The sequence below is a fragment of the Anomaloglossus baeobatrachus genome, chromosome 2 (assembly GCF_048569485.1).
Source record: "Anomaloglossus baeobatrachus isolate aAnoBae1 chromosome 2, aAnoBae1.hap1, whole genome shotgun sequence".
Lineage (NCBI taxonomy): Eukaryota > Metazoa > Chordata > Amphibia > Anura > Aromobatidae > Anomaloglossus > Anomaloglossus baeobatrachus.
Window position 1 is genome coordinate 609,404,870 of NC_134354.1, and position 19,036 is coordinate 609,423,905.

A 19,036-nucleotide genomic window follows, 5' to 3' on the forward strand; every position below is an offset into this window, starting at 1 on the left:
CACACTGCGCATGACCGGAAGTGCACAACACTTCGGATCATGCACAGTGCGCCCTCTAAAGCTGAGACAGGTGCACCCAGCTTCTGAGGAGCACTGATGCAGCCAGAATGAAACGTGTACATGCGCAATATTTCCAGGGACTGGCGGTGACACCCACTCTTGGAAACCATGTTATCACGTCCATAGGGGCGTGATAACATGAAAAAAGGGCCAACTAGTCAGGGGAATTAACACCCATCCGACTAGTCACAGGCTTCATTTAAATGAGAAAAGCAAAGGTTATAAATACTTTTTTTAAGCTTTATTTTAGAGAATGCTTTATACAAGGATAGTTAGGAAGAGAATTTTGACATGCAAACATAAATGCTGCTGGCTTGGAGGACATGAAATCTGACAGATTCCTTTAAGGCAAAGAGAGTCAAAAACAAGCAACTGAAGTCAGCTTTAGTAAAAGTCTGTCAAGGTAGGAAATTCAACATTTGGTTTCCAGACTTCAGGCAATCATTGTCTACAAAGGATTCTCCACAAAGTATTAAAAATAAAAAATAAAAGAATCTGCTCAAGCCTACATCCATAGGTCTGTGGTTAGTTCTTTAAGATGTTTGGAACAATCTTCCTGCTGAGCTCCTTCAAATACTGTGTGCAATTGTACTTCAAAAAAATGAATGCTGTTTTGAAGACCAAATATTGATTTAATTTTGCATTGCACCTTTGTCCATTCACTTTAAATGTTATTTGATAAAACTAAAGCATGAAGACTTTTTGAAGACATTCTCATTTTTGCATCTTTTGTTTCCCACGCCTTTAAAACTTTTGCACAGTATATGTGTGTAGCTAACTACTTATGCATGTGTGTGTGTGTGTGTGTGTATAATACACACACACATAGTATAGTATATACTCACATATTTGCCCTTTTCTGCATTCTCTATAAACGCTAGCACTGAAGGTTTTGGTGTCATATCGTTCATGATTTTTTGGCAGGGTTGTTCTACATGTGTGTTTTTCACTTGGTTGGTAAATACCTTAACAGCAATTCACAGTTTCACGGTATGCGCAAGAGAGCAATTTAAGAAGCTGTCACGAATGTATGAAAACATGGAGAAGCTCTATCAAAGTGTCATGGAATATTATGTTCTGGACGCAAAGAAGGTTTCTGTGGAGGAATTCTTCACCGACGTGAATAACTTCAGGACCATGTTTGCGGTGCGTAGTTTTGCGCTTTTTTTATAATCTTTTTTTTTTTTTGTTTTCCCGATCATGTATTTATTAAGGGGAAAAAAACAACACTGCAACAGCATCAAGGTTAACAAAGCTGCTGTGTGTCTTGACAGTGTAAAAATGAAAAAGTGACCGAGCAAGGCCTCAATTTACATATACACATAAAAAGGAAAAGCTAAGAAATGTTAAGAGCTGGAATCCGTTGTAGGCTTTTGGCCATTTAGACGCATTGGAACTTGAAATAAGTACAGACATTTAATAGGAAGAATCACATATAGTGTACTCAATTTGCTCACAGGATTCTCTGGGGACGTGTATTTAGATTGATCTGCATTATTACCTTTTGAGCAACTCTTTCTTGGTAAAGGCCACATAAAAATGATCAAATACAAAGCTCCATATCTCTGGAACCATATGACAGATAAAAAAACAAAACCCTACATACCAATGGGATAACCATGGAATAAAATTAAAACCAAAATTGTCCACATTTTACCTGGTGACAGGTCCTCCATAAGTCTTACCAAGCAAATCATTGTTTTGGTCTCCCTGTGTAGAGTCTATTCCTCATTGCTATTCATATGAAAGAAGCCATGTGCAGCACCCTACACATCAAGTGAACAACTAAAAGAAGTCCGATAAGAATCACTGCTAAAATGATGGCACATCATAGCAATATTATATTTATTTTACTTCTATAGCGTCACTAATTCCACAGCACTTTACAGACCTCTTTATCACTGTCCCCATTGGGGCTCGCAATCTAAATTTTCTATCAGTATGTCTTTGTGGTGTGGAAGGTAACAGGATTACCCAGAGAAAACCCACACATGTGAGACTAGTCCTTTAAATCCTAAAAGTCTACCACCTATTGTTGAATTTCCACATGTTACTTTTATATAGAGCATTCTGTAATACTGTATATAAGAGCCTAGGCGCCTCTGTAGAATGTAAAAACATTTTTTTTATTATAATCACCTAGGGGGCGGTTGGGTCCAATGGGTGCTGCTGCTCTCTGGTTCGGCACTTCCTCCATCTTGTAGAGTCGCCGTCCTTCTTCCCAGCTCCATGTAGATGATGCGTCCTTCGACATCCACAGAGATGCTGCCATTGCGATCCTACACATGCGCACTTTGAACTGCACTGCTTAGGCAAGAACAAAGTACTGTAGTGCGCAGGCGCGAGAAAGGGTCAAAGAACACCCACACATGTGCACTACAGTACTTTGATCTGCTTTCAGCAGTGCAGTTCAAAGTACACATGTGCAGGAGTGTAATGGCAGCCTCTCTGTGGATGACGTAGGATGCGTCATCCACACGGGGCTGGGAAGGAGGACGGCGACTGCACATGATGGAGGAGACGCTGACCCGAGAGAAGCGACTCCCAATGGATCAGACCTCCTCGTAGGTTAGGTAAGTATAATAAATGTCTTTATGTTCTACAGAGTGGCCTGGGCACTTATATACAGTATTCTAGAATGCTGTATATAAGAGCTCACTGTTGGTAACCACAGCTCATAAGGGAAAAATCTAGTGACAGGTTTCCTTTTACTCAATTTAAAAAAAAAAATTAAAGAAAAATCCATAAAAAGGAAAAAGAGAAACGTTTTTCTTGTTTCTCATAATGAGCCCTGCTATGATTTTCTCAATGAGTCACTTTTTTTTTTCCTGTCATTTATGAATATTGACCTTAGTAACCGCATCCTCCAGCTTTACGGGACTGCTGTATTCTAGTCACATTCCTTCTCTCCCGTGTTTGACATATTGCTTTTCACTTGCTTTAAATGTTGTTCTGCTCTATTTAGCAAGTGCTATAAGGCTTTGGGTAAGCATTGATGATGAGTGTTCATCACCTGCAGCAGCATAGTCGGTGGATTTGGATGTCTTGCCCCTCAGGCACACAGAGCATTGCAGATAGGGTGCATTACCCCTAAATTGTATTATCTGTGCCCTGATTGCATTGCACCTGCTGCCATATCTTTAGGCAATGATCAGATGCACTATTGCTATGTAATTTGACTGGATTTACTTGCATGCTTCTTCTTATGTTATGATTAACTAAAAAAACTTCTAAAAAGATGATTGAAATGGATCAGATTTTTATGTAAATCTGCAGATTTATAGGCCATAGGTGTAGAATAATTGCTTGTCCTCATCTGCAGGAAACACTAGAGAATCTGCTGGTAATACAAAACATGGCCTGTCCAAGAAAAAAAAATCCTCCCTGCGTGCCTGGAATACAAACGAGATCACAGTGCACTAATCTAAGACATGCTGTAGAATTATCTCAAATCAGAAATGACCTGTGCTGCAAAGCATTAAATCCGCCCCATGATGATGTCTTCCGCAAATTTTATCTGCAGATTTTATTCCTTTCAATTCAGTAGGGGAAAACATGCAAAATATGCATGGAGCACATCTGGAAAATGCAGATTCATTATGAAGTTGGTGATTGTGTGTACCTACTCTTTCTATTTCCTTTACACTAAAAAAAATCTTTCCCCCAACATATTGACAGCTTGAGGCTCGCTCTGAGATGCAAACAATCTTTTCTAGAAGGAACATTCCCAGAAACATTGTACTTTCTCATTGGGCATTAATGGACAGTTGACTGCAAAAGCCAAAATGGACAAAAAGTATATTACTGTGCCTACAGAACGATTGCTTCTTCAACCATCAACCTACTCTTATTTAATGTTCACACCTTAAGGCCACCTTCACACGCATGTGAAAAAAGAACCGTTTTTTCATGTACGTATTAAAGGGCTGGTTTGCTTCCCGTGTGCCGTGTTTGTGGCACATTCGTGTTCTCCGTATGTTAGAAGTAATAACACACGGGGAACGGAAAGTCCCGCCTTACCTGATTCTTCCGGAGCTGTCTGTGGTGCTGAATGACAGTATACGGCACAGGCCACTCCCCGCTGACGCTGCTTCCGGCTCCCAGTGAAGAAGATGCGTTGTTCAAATTAACTGTGGGTTGTATGCAGGTGACAGCCGTGGCAGAGACTGCAGGTAAGGTGGAGGAGGGCATGTGTTTTTTTTATTTTACCCCCTTAACGACCGCGGGCCGTAAAATTATGTCCTTGCGGTCATAATGTTACTGCCCGCGGTCTGCCGGCAGCATCATGCTGCGATCGGCACACATCTCAGCTGATTTTCACAGCTGTGATGTGTGCCTGCTAGGCACGAGCAGAATCGTTATCTGCTCGTGCCGTTTAACCCCTTATACGGCGCTGTCAAAATGTGACAGCGCCATTATATGCGCGATCGCGGTAAACATTTACTTACCGCCCGATACTGGAAGTCACGTGACGCGATCACGTGACTCCCGATAGTTGTCATGGTAGCACAGGGTCATGTGATGACTCCTGTACTACACCTGACTTGCTTTCACTTTCGCTGTGCCCGGGGCACAGCAAAAGAGAAAGAGAGCGTATCTGCTGTTTACAGCCTTGTAGCTGTGATCAGCAGATACTGCAGAGCGATCGGAATGCTGATCGCAATAGCCCCCTAGGGGGACTAGTAAAATAAAAAAAAAGTTAAAAAAAGTTTTTAAAAAATTAAAAAAATAAAAAAACCTAAAAGTTCAAATCACCCCCCCATTCGCCCCATTGAAAATTAAAGGGTTAAAAAAATAAAAAATATACACACATTTGGTATCGCCGGGTTCAGAAACGCCCGATCTATCAAAATATAAAATCAATTAATCTGATCAGTATACGGCGTAGCGGCAAAAAAATTCTAAACGCCAAAACGATGTTTTTTTGTTGCCACAACTTTTGCGCAAAATGCAATAAGAGGTGATCAAAACGTAGCATCTGCGCAAAAATGGTACCGTTAATAACGTCAGCTCGAGACGCAAAAAATAAGCCGTCATTGAGCCATAGATCCCGAAAAATGAGAACGCTACGGGTCACGGAATATGGCGTAAAACGTGCGCCACTTTTTTTGGACAAACGTCCGATTTTTTTTTTAACCCCTTATATAAAAGTAAACCTATTCATGTTTGGTGTCTACGAACTCGCACTGACCTGAGGCATCACACCCACACATCAGTTGTACCATATAGTGAACACAGTGAATAAAATATCTCAAAAACCATAGTGCTATCGCACTTTTTTTGCAATTTTTCTGCATTTGGAATTTTTTTGCCGTTTTCTAGAACACTATATGGTAAAACTGATGGTTTCATTTAAAAGTACAGCTCGTTCCGCAAAAAATGAGCCCTCACATGACCATATTGACTGAAAAATAACAATGTTACTCAGAAAAAGAATGGCGAAAAAAAAAACGGAAAGCGAAAAATTGGCCGGTCATGAAGGGGTTAACAATGACACGTGTGTTTTCTCCGGCGCGTGTTACGTGGGACCGCATCCACACTACATCCATGTGGTACGGGTGCGGACTGTGTGCCACCCGTGCTGCCGGAGAAATAATGACATGCCGCCGTATGGAGCACACGGGCACACGTCTGCTCCACACGGAGGCACGGGCCAATGGCTGAACACGTGCGTGTACATATACCCATTGATTTTAATGGGTATACGTGTGCCCGTGTCTCCGGTACATGCGGAAACGGACCTAGCACGTACCGGAGGCACGTGTGTGTGAATGGGGCCTAAAGGGAACTTGTCACATCCTTTTTAGATGTTAAACTACCCCAAAGTCTTGTTAGTGATGCAATGTGCATCACTAACGTTTTGTTTTTCAAACTAAAGTTCCCCGTATTTATCATAAAAAGACCCCCACTATGTTCATGTGAATGCATTACATATCTTTTTTTTCAGTCAGAGGGTTGGTGCTTTTCTTCCATTCATTCACGGTCCCTATTGATATTCTCCACGTCCCCCGCATTGTAATTGATTGCCTTGACTTGCCTGACGTCAAAGCAATCTCGCATATAATAACGTGCTTGCGTATATGTCCCCAGATTAATTTCATATGTGCGGATTCTCCAGGCCTTCTGAAGTCCCCTTGCGAGCGTGCATATATGAAATGAATATTGGGATATACACCCAGTTTTAGTGCACATGCCCGGGTAGTTGAGAGGCAGTGCACCAGAATGGAATTATACAGTGTCTACAAGTATAATACCACACAATTGGTCAAATCCATTTACGGACACTCCAAGAATCAGAATGTATCATATAGGAAGAAATGAGAATTTTTTCATCCTAAAAGGAGTATATCGCGTCTCAATAAATCAAATAATTTTATTATCATCAAAGTACATATAAACAAACACCACACAATAAAATAGTAAATTGCAGTCAAAAGAGTGTATCAAGGGTAAAGCGGTATTCGTGTTGCACATAAATATCCAAAAAAGTGACTAGTGCTGTATCCACGTTCACAAGAACCAGGCTTGTCAATAAATATTGCCCCAGAATCTTAGGTTACTAAAGTGACTGGTGCAAATCGCCATAGGTAAATATATGAACCGGGGTTTGTGCAGAAATCATTACATTTATAAATTTATTATATAAATCTATATTGCACAACCCCAAAGCGCCCAGTGATATGCCGAAAATATGCTCATGGTAACCCTCTTCAATTGCTGAATCACGATCGCTCAATCCGATGCTACCACATATATGCACTACACAATAATAAACCTGTGCGATAAACGTCAGTGCGTTACATGTGAGGCAAACCATGGGCAAAAAAGGGGATGGAGAGAGCTGGGTCAGCATAAACAGGTATATCATGTAACACCAATCAGGACACTAGACTCAAACATAACAAAAACACAGGTCACATATTAGAATGTGTGCTAGGTTTCTGTTGCTATAAACTGCGATATAACAGCCTCCTGGATGCCGGCCGTAATCAACCAGGATAATGCCCGTTCAATTTGCCTTACGGCAATATACAGCACCTCATGTTAGGTCGACCGTATACCGCACCATATCAAAGTACAAAACGCTGGCATAACCTCATGTAATTAAAGCAACAGTTACCTTAGTATATGCACCGCCGGCACCCGATCCCCGACACGTGTTTCGCTCCCGGCTTCTACAGGGGGCATGCGGGTAACGGCAGCTGAGGGGATTATATACACCTTACCCACCTATCAGGGATCCTTTGGGCGCTTGCGTCAATCCGTCACCTCCGATCATAAAGGTAACTTCCTGCCAGGCGATTGTGGAAAGCACACTGCGTGGCAAGCACCGGACATGTGCAGCGACGCCGGAGCGTCCCACATCCATACGCCCATTATTTAGTCTGGGGAGGATTTTTGGATCTCAGCAAGCGCACCCTCCCGTGGATGATGATTTTTATTATATTACCACAGTAATTAATCATACTAGGCAGAAAAAGAGGGACATTATATATAAATAATCCAAAGCACACACAATGTGAATGCTTCCCAAAATGTTCTCAAATTCTTATATGAATGTTGAATGATCATTTAGCATGTAAAGCCCCTCCTCTTCAAACTCAATATTTCACTCTTGATCATGGGGAGAAATGATGGACAATATTCCTCTTTTTCAAACATTTTTAATAAATGGATTTTTGGTTTCACCGTATGATCAAGAGAATAACATCATCATGTAGTGGGTACAGGTCTCAATATGCAAAAATGCAATTTATCTAAAAAAATAGAAAAAAAATAGAAAAAACACAATTAAATACTCCCTATAACAAATATGATATGCTTAAAAAATGTTATACTTATACACCCTACTACCCAAAACCCAGACAAGAATAAATAAACACACTATTAAAAGATTAAAACCAAGGATTGATTAGGAGACACAGAGAACCTACAAAAAAAGCTCCGAATCCCAGGGTCTCGTTGAGACCCTGTGGATTCAGCGTGCCTAACCTAAAGATCCATCGACTCTCTACCCTCGCTAAGATTTTTCTCAGATCCCCTCCCCTTATACCCAATACCACCTGGTCAATAGCCTTCACTTTAAGAGCATTGGGGGTTGCTGTTGTGTAATTCTTTAAAGTGACGTGGGAGAGTTTTAAGTTGTGTACTGTCTTCCACTGTCTTTGCCTTAGCAATGTCCCTACAATGTTCCCGTATTCTAATCTTGAATTCACGGGTCGTAAGTCCCACGTACAACTTCTTGCACGGGCATTCGCCTACATAAATGACCCCCTTCGAGGAACATGTTAGATGTTTCCGAATATTAAATTGTTTTGTGCCATCAAAATTGGAAAAAGTTTTTGATTTAAAGGGGTTATCCGGCTTCTTTGACATTTTTTTTTTATTTCCCTATTGGGCTACATGGGGGAAGGAAAGTAGATAGAGACCACTTACCTGCCCTGCTGTCAGCCCCTCTCCCCCGGTCAGAGTGGTCATGTGACCGCTCCTGCCGTGATTTTGCTGCTTCCGGTCATTTCATGTCAACATGGGCAGGGCCATGTTGACATGCAAATGTGGAAACAGCATGTCGCCTCCCTGCTGGATGTCTACAGTGCGATGAGCCCCGCCCCCTTCCCTGCACCCTCCCACACATTCCCCCGCACCTCTTTTACTCTCCAGTAACCTCCCCCTGCACTGCTGTGGGGTCCGTGACCTGGGGGCGGGGCCTGGCGGCAACTACCATGGTGTCGGCTCCAGCACCGGGCCCCCTGCTCAGGATCACACATTCAAATGTACCGGCATCACAGATCACAGATGCCGGTACATTTGAAAGTGCTGATGAGAGGCAGCGCAGCGCTGCTTCTCATCACTGTCCCTCCCGCTGTCTGTGCTCTCTTCAGCACAGCGGTGACGTCACTACTGTGCTGATATGTCCAGAGCACAGACAGCGCGCGAACGTGCAGGAGCGGCGGGGACAGAGGAAGGGTGAGTATGTATTCCACATGTGTTCCCGATGGGGATGGGGGGGTTGCAGAGCCATATGTGTGCATGTGCAGAGCCATATGTGTGCGGTGCAGAGCCATATGTGTGCGTGTGCAGAGCCATGTGTGTGCGTGTGCGGTGCAGAGCCATATGTGTGCGTGTGGAGAGCCATATGTGTGCGTGTGCGGTACAGAGCCATATGTGTGTGTGTGCAGAGCCATATGTGTGCGGTGCAGAGCCATATGTGTGCGTGTGCAGAGCCATGCGTGTGCGGTGCAGAGCCATGTGTGTGCGTGTGCGGTGCAGAGCCATATGTGTGCGGTACAGAGCCATATGTGTGCGTGTGTGGTGCAGAGCCATATGTGTGTGTGTGCAGAGCCATATGTGTGCGTGTGCGGTGCAGAGCCATGCGTGTGCGGTGCAGAGCCATGTGTGTGCGTGTGCGGTGCAGAGCCATGTGTGTGCGTGTGCGGTGCAGAGCCATATGTGTGCGTGTGCGGTGCAGAGCCATATGTGTGCGTGTGCGGTGCAGAGCCATATGTGTGCGGTACAGAGCCATATGTGTGCGTGTGTGGTGCAGAGCCATATGTGTGTGTGTGCAGAGCCATATGTGTGCGGTGCAGAGCCATATGTGTGCGTGTGCAGAGCCATGCATGTGCGGTGCAGAGCCATGTGTGTGCGTGTGCGGTGCAGAGCCATATGTGTGTGTGTGCGGTGCAGAGCCATATGTGTGCGTGTGCGGTACAGAACCATATGTGTGCGTGTGCGGTGCAGAGCCATATGTGTGCGTGTGCAGAGCCATATGTGTGCGTGTGTTTGTGCAGAGCCATATGTGTGTATGTGCAGAGCCATATGTGTGCGTGTGCGGTGCAGAGCCATATGTCTGCGGTGCAGAGCCATGTGTGTGTGGTGCAGAGCCCGATGTGGGGCTGTTATTTGCAATGCTGTAGTGATACCAGGTCAGGTGCTGGGGCAGAATATACTGACAGGGAATGTGTGTGCAGGGGGCGGGCAGGGGGTGGGGCTGGACACTGAGGCTGGGTGGTGACAGCTCTGACTGAGGTTCAGCACAGGAAGTGGTCAGTTTGCTGGATCTGAATGTAAACAAGGTGCTGCAGAGAATAAAGGGTGAATTCAAGAGGAAAATAACCAGCAAAGCAAAGGTACTAAACAATTGTGGTCACAATTAAAATGTAACTTTTAATATTTAAGTTAAAAAATTTTTACCACACAACATAAACGGTTGTAAAACCAACCAAAGATTGGAGCTAATATTAAGCTCCTGTCATTACCCAGTTAAGGACACTGTATATCCGGTAGTAACAACTCTACCGAAATAACACTAGTTGAGACAAGAAAGAAAGCTGTCCCATATATGATGTATACAGTTAGTAATCCACAGCAAAATGTACATTCGGTAGGAGTCACCCCACCGAAATAACAATAATGGAGACCAGAGTGTAAAACTGTCTCATAAAGTGTGTACAATTTATAATCCACAGCGATAAATAACCATAACAAAGGTCTCACTGTAGGAAAATGAAGCAAAAATAGTTGTCCAGTAACAGGGGGGGGGCACCAATCTGCCTCACAATACCCCTTAGCTGGCAACAATCTGACCTGATACTTTCTTAGACCTCCCGACGCGTTTCTTAATTTAGCTTAATCCTCAGGGGACTGTGGTCAAGAAATTACAGCTGCAAAGATAAACAGTATAATCAGACTAAACAATGCAAAGATCTACTAAAGAATTTGCAGAGCATTCTCAAAAAGATCTCCTTCCTACCTTCATTTAGAAGACGGACATCCAGCATACTGTGTCCGGGCTGGCATAAAGCACTGGGCTTTCAAACTTTCTGCCATTAAATATCCTGTGGGCGGACCGCCCCACTTAACATACTAACCGCCCACAAGCTGGAAGGGTGACACCCCCCTACCAGAACTAATCAGCCATAGGCAAATGATCAGAAAGGTGTGCCGCCCACCAGAGCGTCTAACCACAATAAGTGGTGGACGTCACTAAGGCCCCGACCTTAGAAACCAAGTAACGCCATAAACAGAGGATCGTCACTAAGTGACGTCCCCGCACATGGCGGTCATGTGAGCCGTTCACGTGACGTCATGCCGGCGCCACCCATCTTGTCATTACCCATAGTGCCAAGTGACCGGAACTGCATGTAATTACCCGACGCGCATCCGGGCATGTGATGCAAAGCATCCGTTCATGTGACGTCATGCCGGCGCCACCCATCTTGTCATTACCCATAGTGCCAAGTGACCGGAACTGCACGTGATTACCCGACGCGCATCCGGGCATGTGATGCAGAGCCCTGAGTCAGGACGTCATTTAGGCGCCGCCCATTTCCGCATCACATGACCGGTCACAAGGACCGTTATCGCAATGTAAATGGAACGCCCATAGCTTTAATAGAACCGAAGCCATGGATATGAATAATGCCCACCTATACATTGTATGTGCTGAAAGAACGCCCATAAGCACTTGCCATTATAAGAATCACTATAATGAAAAGGTGTTTAAAAGGTGTTAAAAAGAGGCATGACATATAGACTTGAACTTATTGGCAGGGAGGGGGGCTTCAATTTATAATATAGGAAGGAATTGAAAATGCCATGTACTAGAGTTGTCCTAAATAGCAAAAGGACACACAAATTGGATTAAGGCAGGCACCCACAAAGGTACAGACGACACGGACACGAGGCAAGTGGCAGATACCCATACAAGGGTTTATTTGAGGGGGGGGGGTTTATTCAAGGGACGGGATGTTCTCACAAGGGCTTCCCGTAATAATCCCTACTCATCCCTACCTATCCCCTACCTACCAACGGAGTGTAACAACACCTTAAAGTACCGGGTGCCCCCGCTCCACGGTGGCTGTCCCTAAAAGGGCCCTAGGCTCTACAAGAAGCACCCAAAAGTAAGTGTCTTATTAAGGCCCAGCGGTGTCTGGGTCCTCAATGTGTAAATCCATTTACACTCCCGTTGAAGGATCAACCGATCCCAATCCCCACCTCGAGTCGGATAATTGATGAGATCGATCCCCATAAAAGTCAAACCTGAGATGTCACCATTATGCATTATTTCCATATGTTTCGCCAGGGGAGTATCCCTCTTGTTAGCCATATCTCTAAGGTGTTCCCCCACACGTCTCCTGAACTCCCTCTTCGTCTTGCCTACATATTCAAGTCCACAGCCACATCTCGCTTTGTAGATGACGCCCTTCGAGCGACAGTTTATGAAGTTTCTGATGTCAAAAACATGAGCCGTAACCGAGCTAGAGAAGGTCTTTCCAGTCTCAATGTGCGGGCATGCAACGCACCCCTTACATCTAAAACACCCTCTAAGCTCAGTCCGTAGCCAGGTATTCTCTTTCGGGCGAATGAAGTGGCTGTGGACTACCCTATCACTGATAGAGCGGCCCCTCCTATAAGTACACTTCGGATGGCTTCCTACCACATCACCAATGTCCACGTCCATTCTCAGGATTGGCCAATGCCGTTCCAAGATCTTGCGTATTTCCGTGGACCCATTGGTGAAGGTAGAGATAAAACGAAATTTGCCCTCCATTGTCTCATTCTTCTTGTGCGAGTGGACTAGTAAGCTAGATCTTTCTCTGGATTGTGCCGTTTGGAAGGCTTTCGAGAGGACGTGATCCGGATATCCCCTTTCTCTAAACCGATTGCGTAGATCTTCCGCTTGTCGGGAGAAATTCAAGGGGGTAGAACAGTTCCGTCGTGCTCGCAGATACTGTCCCTTGGGGATGCCTGCCCTAAGAGGTAGAGGGTGATTACTCTCCCAACGTAGGAGTGCATTGGAGGAAGTGGGCTTCCGAAATGTGTTGGTCATTAGGGTTCCATCAACATTTTTTGTCACCAGAATGTCCAAAAAAGAGAGCTCTCTCATCACATTGTGCTGTAAAGCCCAACCCGAGAGGATTGTGGTTGATCTCCGAGACAAATTGTAGAAACGTCTCCTTGGTACCCCGCCATAGCACGAACACGTCGTCTATGTAACGGGTCCATAGCACAATCCTGTCCAAATCATAAGGGGACTCCTCCCCAAAAATAAGGTTCTCTTCCCACCAACCCAGGAGCAAGTTGGCGTAAGATGGTGCGCATGGACAACCCATGGCCGTGCCCCTGAGTTGGTGGAAGAAGAACCCGTCAAAAAGAAAAAAAAATTTCATGAGACAGAGAGAGCAGTCTAATTATCCACGCATTGTGTCTAGCTAAGTGACAACCGCGCCCCTTCAAAAAATATTCCACCGCTCTCAATCCATCCTCGTGCACGATCGAGGAATACAAGGCTTCTACATCAACCGAGCACAGGATGGTATTGTCATCCAGCACTACATCTTCAATCTTCCTCAAAAAATCAGTAGAATCCAAAGTGAATGAATTCAGAGCACTCACAAAAGGTTTGAGGATATGATCAAGATAAGTGCCAATGTTCTGACAAAGGCCTCCCACCCCAGACACAATTGGTCTGCCTTTAAGGGGTGTGAGGCCTTTGTGAACCTTAGGGAGACAATAAAAAGTGGCCAAAGTAGGATGCGGAGGGAACAGGAAATCATATTCATTTTTGTCTGAGTTTGGCTTCCAAACCTTCTGATAGAAGTACTTTAAGTTCTGCTTTGAATTCATTGAGAGGATTATTTCTCAATTTCTTATAATTACTGTTATTTCCAAGAATAGTCAAACACATATTCCTATAATCCTCCACATCCTGTACCACTATATTGCCCCCTTTGTCAGAACTTTTTATAATGATCGAGCGGTCTCGTTCCAGGGTCTGCAAGGCCGTCACTTCTGATCTAGTCAAATTAAACATTTTGCGTTTTTTCTGGCGGGCCAAATTTTCGAAGTCTCTTGAGACTTGCTCAACAAAAACATCTATCGTGGACTGATCAAACAGATTAGGAGGCATACGGCTGCTTTTGTTCTTAAGAGAGGTAAACGGACCTTCGCCACAAAGGTTTGGGTCTGCGTCCGACAAATGATAAAGCAGGCGTATGTCTCCCAAAAGGGCCTCAGGTACCCCCAGTTCTTTACTCGTGCGCTTTTCTTCCTTAACAAAATGTTTATGCCACTTCAGCTTCCTGGCAAATAAATGCAGATCTTTAATACCGTCAAATAGTTGGAAGTCTGAAGTGGGAACAAAGGAAAGACCTTTGCTCAGCACGCACATCTCCTAAGTGGTCAAAACACGTGAGGATAAATTCAGGACCTGTGGTTGTCTGTCTGATTGGACGGGCGCGATTGACTCCTCAGGTAATATCCCTGGTCTAAAAAACGCACTCCTGAATTGTCGTTGTGGAACCCCCTACCCCTTCCTCTCCCTCCCCTACCACGCTGCCTTCCTCTAGAGTTATTATTCCGTTTTTCACTGTCCGAGGCCTCAGTATCAGTCGAAGAAAAGTCTGTCTCAAGGCCAGCAGGAGTATTCCTGGAGGTGGAAAAAAGATACGCCCTCCTGTCTTTGAACTCCTGCAAGTCTCGGACAAAATATCTATGCTTGCGTTCCTTCAAGTGATACTGAAACCTCTCCAATTGACCCTGCAAAGATGCTTCCTTAGAGGCAAAATCCGGTTCACTGGAGAACTTTTTTGTGATTTCAATCTGTTATTTCAATTGCGTTGAAAGAACAGATAGTGTGGATCTCTCTTCCTCCAACAGTAACTTCATAAACTGTACGGAGCTATTGGTGGCCTCTCTCTCCCATTTATCCAGCAGGGTAGAGTTCTTATATCTGAGGCCTGGGAGAAGGGAAATTCTTAGATGGCGAGGGACAATGTCAGATTTTATATAATTTTCAAGACTTTGAACCTCCCACCAGGAAGTGATCTGATTTTTATAAACTCTAGTGAGCTCTTTAAAGGCAGCAGTGTAGGTAGGAGTGTATTTGGGTTGTGAGAAATCTTTTTCTGAAAAAATATCCTTGGCCTCTTGCGCCCAGTTACCCGTGTCGAGGCCAGTTGTAAGAAAACCTGCCATCTTTACGTGAATTCAAGAGGAACAAAAGTTAGAAAACAAAAAATAACAATGTAGGTGTGATTTATATGACAATACAGCACAGATAAACTCAAAAATTTTTGTTAAGCTAATGTCGGACAACTCCTTTAATGCAATTGGCACAAGCCTTGCAAAGACCACATGGGAAGAAACCTTGATCCGATAAAGGTATCTCCCTCTTATTCATTTTCTCCCGATCGAAATGGCTATGTACCAGTGTGTCCTTAAGGTTTTTTGACCTGTGTGCTGTAATCAGAGGTCTGGGGGGGAGAAACCTCCTTATAATGGGATCCGATTGTAAAATCCCCCAATGCTTAATCATTATTTCCCTCATCTCCATCCATCTGTTATGATACGTTGTAATAAATCGTATTTGTTCCCTCTTATCCATGTTGTTACTTTTTTCTCCGGACCCTTGGCTCCTCGAAAATAGCAAGGTATTCCTCGGGCTATGTGTAGCACGCTGATAACCTTTACGGATCATTTAATTACTATAGCCCCTTTCCAAGAATCTATTGGCCAGTTCACCTGATTGCTTTTCAAACGACTCTTGATCTGAACAAATATGCTTAGTTCTCAAAAACTGACCTATGGGTATTCCCGAGATCACAGTCTTCGGATGCGAAGAATAAGCATGCAACAGACTATTAGTAGCTGTACCCTTTCTGAAGATGGAAGTTGAGAGAAAACAGTCATCCCTGGTTTTAATCAAAATATCCAAGAAGTCGAGTTCTCTTCCTTGTTTAAATGTTAATTTGATGTTTAACCGATTATCATTAAGGGATCGCATCACTTTATCCAGGTCATACAGGGGGCCATCCCAGATAAACAGAATGTCATCAATGTAGCGCATCCAATTAAGGATGCGACTACAACCCGGGATGGCCTTCCCCCAAAAAAATATCCCGCTCCCAAGCCCCTAAGAACAGGTTTGCATACGAGGGGGCGCATGCCGCCCCCATAGCGGTTCCCTGTGTTTGCAAGAAAATCTTCTGATCAAGCATAAACACATTGTGTGTAAGTACAAATTCCAATAAAATCAATAGCAACTCAATCATGGGCTTTTCAATACTACTATTATTGAGGAAATATGAAACTGCTCGGAGCCCGTCTGCATGCTTAATAGACGTTTATAAGGACTCGACATCGGCCGTGACTAACGTCATATTCGATCCCAACTGAATACTATCCAGTCTACACAAGGCCGATGTCGTGTCCTTAATGAATGATGGTAATTCAACAACTAATGGTTGCAAATAATGGTCAATAATGCAGCAGACGACCTCACACAATGCCTAGAAGTAGTATTCAACCCCCTGCAGATTTAGCAGGTTTACACATTCGGAATTAACTTGGCATTGTGACATTTGGACTGTAGATCAGCCTGGAAGTGTGAAATGCACTGCAGCAAAAAAGAATGTTATTTCTTTTTTTTATTTTTTTTTTTAAATTGTGAAAAGTTTATTCAGAGGGTCATTTATTATTCAACCCCTCAAACCACCAGAATTCTGTTTGGTTCCCCTAAAGTATTAAGAAGTATTTCAGGCACAAAGAACAATGAGCTTCACATGTTTGGATTAATTATCTATTTTTCCAGCCTTTTCTGACTAATTAAGACCCTCCCCAAACTTGTGAACAGCACTCATACTTGGTCAACATGGGAAAGACAAAGGAGCATTCCAAGGCCATCAGAGACAAGATCGTGGAGGGTCACAAGGCTGGCAAGGGGTACAAAACCCTTTCCAAGGAGTTGGGCCTACCTGTCTCCACTGTTGGGAGCATCATCCGGAAGTGGAAGGCTTATGGAACTACTGTTAGCCTTCCACGGCCTGGACAGCCTTTGAAAGTTTTCACCCGTGCCGAGGCCAGGCTTGTCCGAAGAGTCAAGGCTAACCCAAGGACAACAAGGAAGGAGCTCCGGGAAGATCTCATGGCAGTGGGGACATTGTTTTCAGTCAATACCATAAGTAACGTACTTCACCGCAATGGTCTCCGTTCCAGACGAGCCCGTAAGGTACCTTTACTTTCAAAGCGTCATGTCAAGGCTCGTCTACAGTTTGCTCATGATCACTTGGAGGACTCTGAGACAGACTGGTTCAAGGTTCTCTGGTCTGATGAGACCAAAATCGAGATCTTTGGTGCCAACCACACACGTGACGTTTGGAGACTGGATGGCACTGCATATGACCCCAAGAATACCATCCCTACAGTCAAGCATGGTGGTGGCAGCATCATGCTGTGGGACTGTTTCTCAGCCAAGGGGCCTGGCCATCTGGTCCGCATCCATGGGAAGATGGATAGCACGGCCTACCTGGAGATTTTGGCCAAGAACCTCCGCTCCTCCATCAAGGATCTTAAGATGGGTCGTCATTTCATCTTCCAACAAGACAACGACCCAAAGCACACAGCCAAGAAAACCAAGGCCTGGTTCAAGAGGGAAAAAATCAAGGTGTTGCAGTGGCCTAGTCAGTCTCCTGACCTTAACCCAATTGAAAACTTGTGGAAGGAGCTCAAGATTAAAGTCCACATGAGACACCCAAAGAACCTAGATAACTTGGAGAAGATCTGCATGGAGGAGTGGGCCAAGATAACTCCAGAGACCTGTGCCGGCCTGATCAGGTCTTATAAAAGACGATTATTAGCTGTAATTGCAAACAAGGGTTATTCCACAAAATATTAAACCTAGGGGTTGAATAATAATTGACCCACACTTTTATGTTGAAAATTTATTAAAATTTAACTGAGCAACATAACTTGTTGGTTTGTAAGATTTATGCATCTGTTAATAAATCCTGCTCTTGTTTGAAGTTTGCAGGCTCTAACTTATTTGCATCTTATCAAACCTGCTAAATCTGCAGGGGGTTGAAGACTACTTGTAGGCACTGTATGTGGGATCCCTGTGACGTCAGGCCAGTCATTGCAATAAATCACAATTCGGGGGACGTGCATAATTTGAAGAGGGACTGTGACTGAAAAGATACAAAACGCCACCCGTATGACTGAAAAAAAGATATGCAATGCATTCACATGAGCATAAAAAGTGTTTTTTTTTTATAAATATGGGGAACGTTTGTTTAAAAAAAGAAAATAGGTTAGTGATAAAAAAACATTAAAGGCAGTTACAGCTTAAAAAAAAGACATGACTATAACGTTACATTTCCACTAACCCCACAATGGGCTATATTCAACTTGCTGAGGCTTAGCAAACTATTTTGAGACAAATTGAGGCAATTCTCACTATATGGGCTGCAGCCACTATGAAGAGTATTCTTCACCAGCTTAACTCACAGATACCTTCGTTAACACTTGTCAAAACAAAAATAATGTTCTTATTCAAAATGGACGTGGTTAATACGCTGACAGAAAAAATTGACGAGGAGGTTCTTTGAAACATGGTCTTTATCTGTACCCTGTCAGGCAACACTAGAGCGACATTGAAATCTCAATTTGAGCTAACATCATGGTATCTGAAGTGTTTCACAGACGCATGCCAATCCAATGAGGACACCAAGTGAATTCATGTAAACAAGGTGGCACACGAGGGGGGTGTGGGTAATGGGGGAAACGGTGGTGTTAGTTTAGTAGCAGTTTAGTTGTTGTATTGTTGTGTTTTGATCAAACATTTTAAATTCAATAAACAGAGTTGGGGGTAAAAAAAGGACATGACAGGTTTCCTTTAATAGGCTATGTGCGCACGTTGCGTACAGTCACTGCAGAATTTTCTGCAGCGATCTGAAGAGCACACGTGCGCTTCAAATCGCTGCAGAAAACGTCCGTAGTGGAAAAAAATAAAGCCGATTCCATGCGCTCTGACTGCAGCTCCTGCCATAGACAGTGCAGGGGTTTCCGGCAAAGCGCACGGAAGAAGTGACATGTCACTTCTTAGAACGCGCGCTTCTGCGCTCTAAAACGCCACGTGCGCACGGCTCCTGCACAATCTCCATAGATTATGCAGGGGACGCAGGACGCATGCAGTTACGCT

General features: G+C 44.0%; 1 protein-coding gene across 2 annotated transcripts in view; it reads left to right on the forward strand.

The window, feature by feature from the left end:
• Positions 1 to 19,036, forward strand: part of DIAPH3 (diaphanous related formin 3) — a 979,498-nt gene that overhangs the window by 672,275 nt on the left and 288,187 nt on the right. For both annotated transcript variants that reach the window (XM_075336836.1, XM_075336837.1), the window contains exon 24: positions 1,041 to 1,206. In XM_075336836.1, coding sequence (XP_075192951.1) covers positions 1,041 to 1,206 — 166 coding nt within the window. The remainder of the gene's footprint in view (positions 1 to 1,040; positions 1,207 to 19,036) is intronic.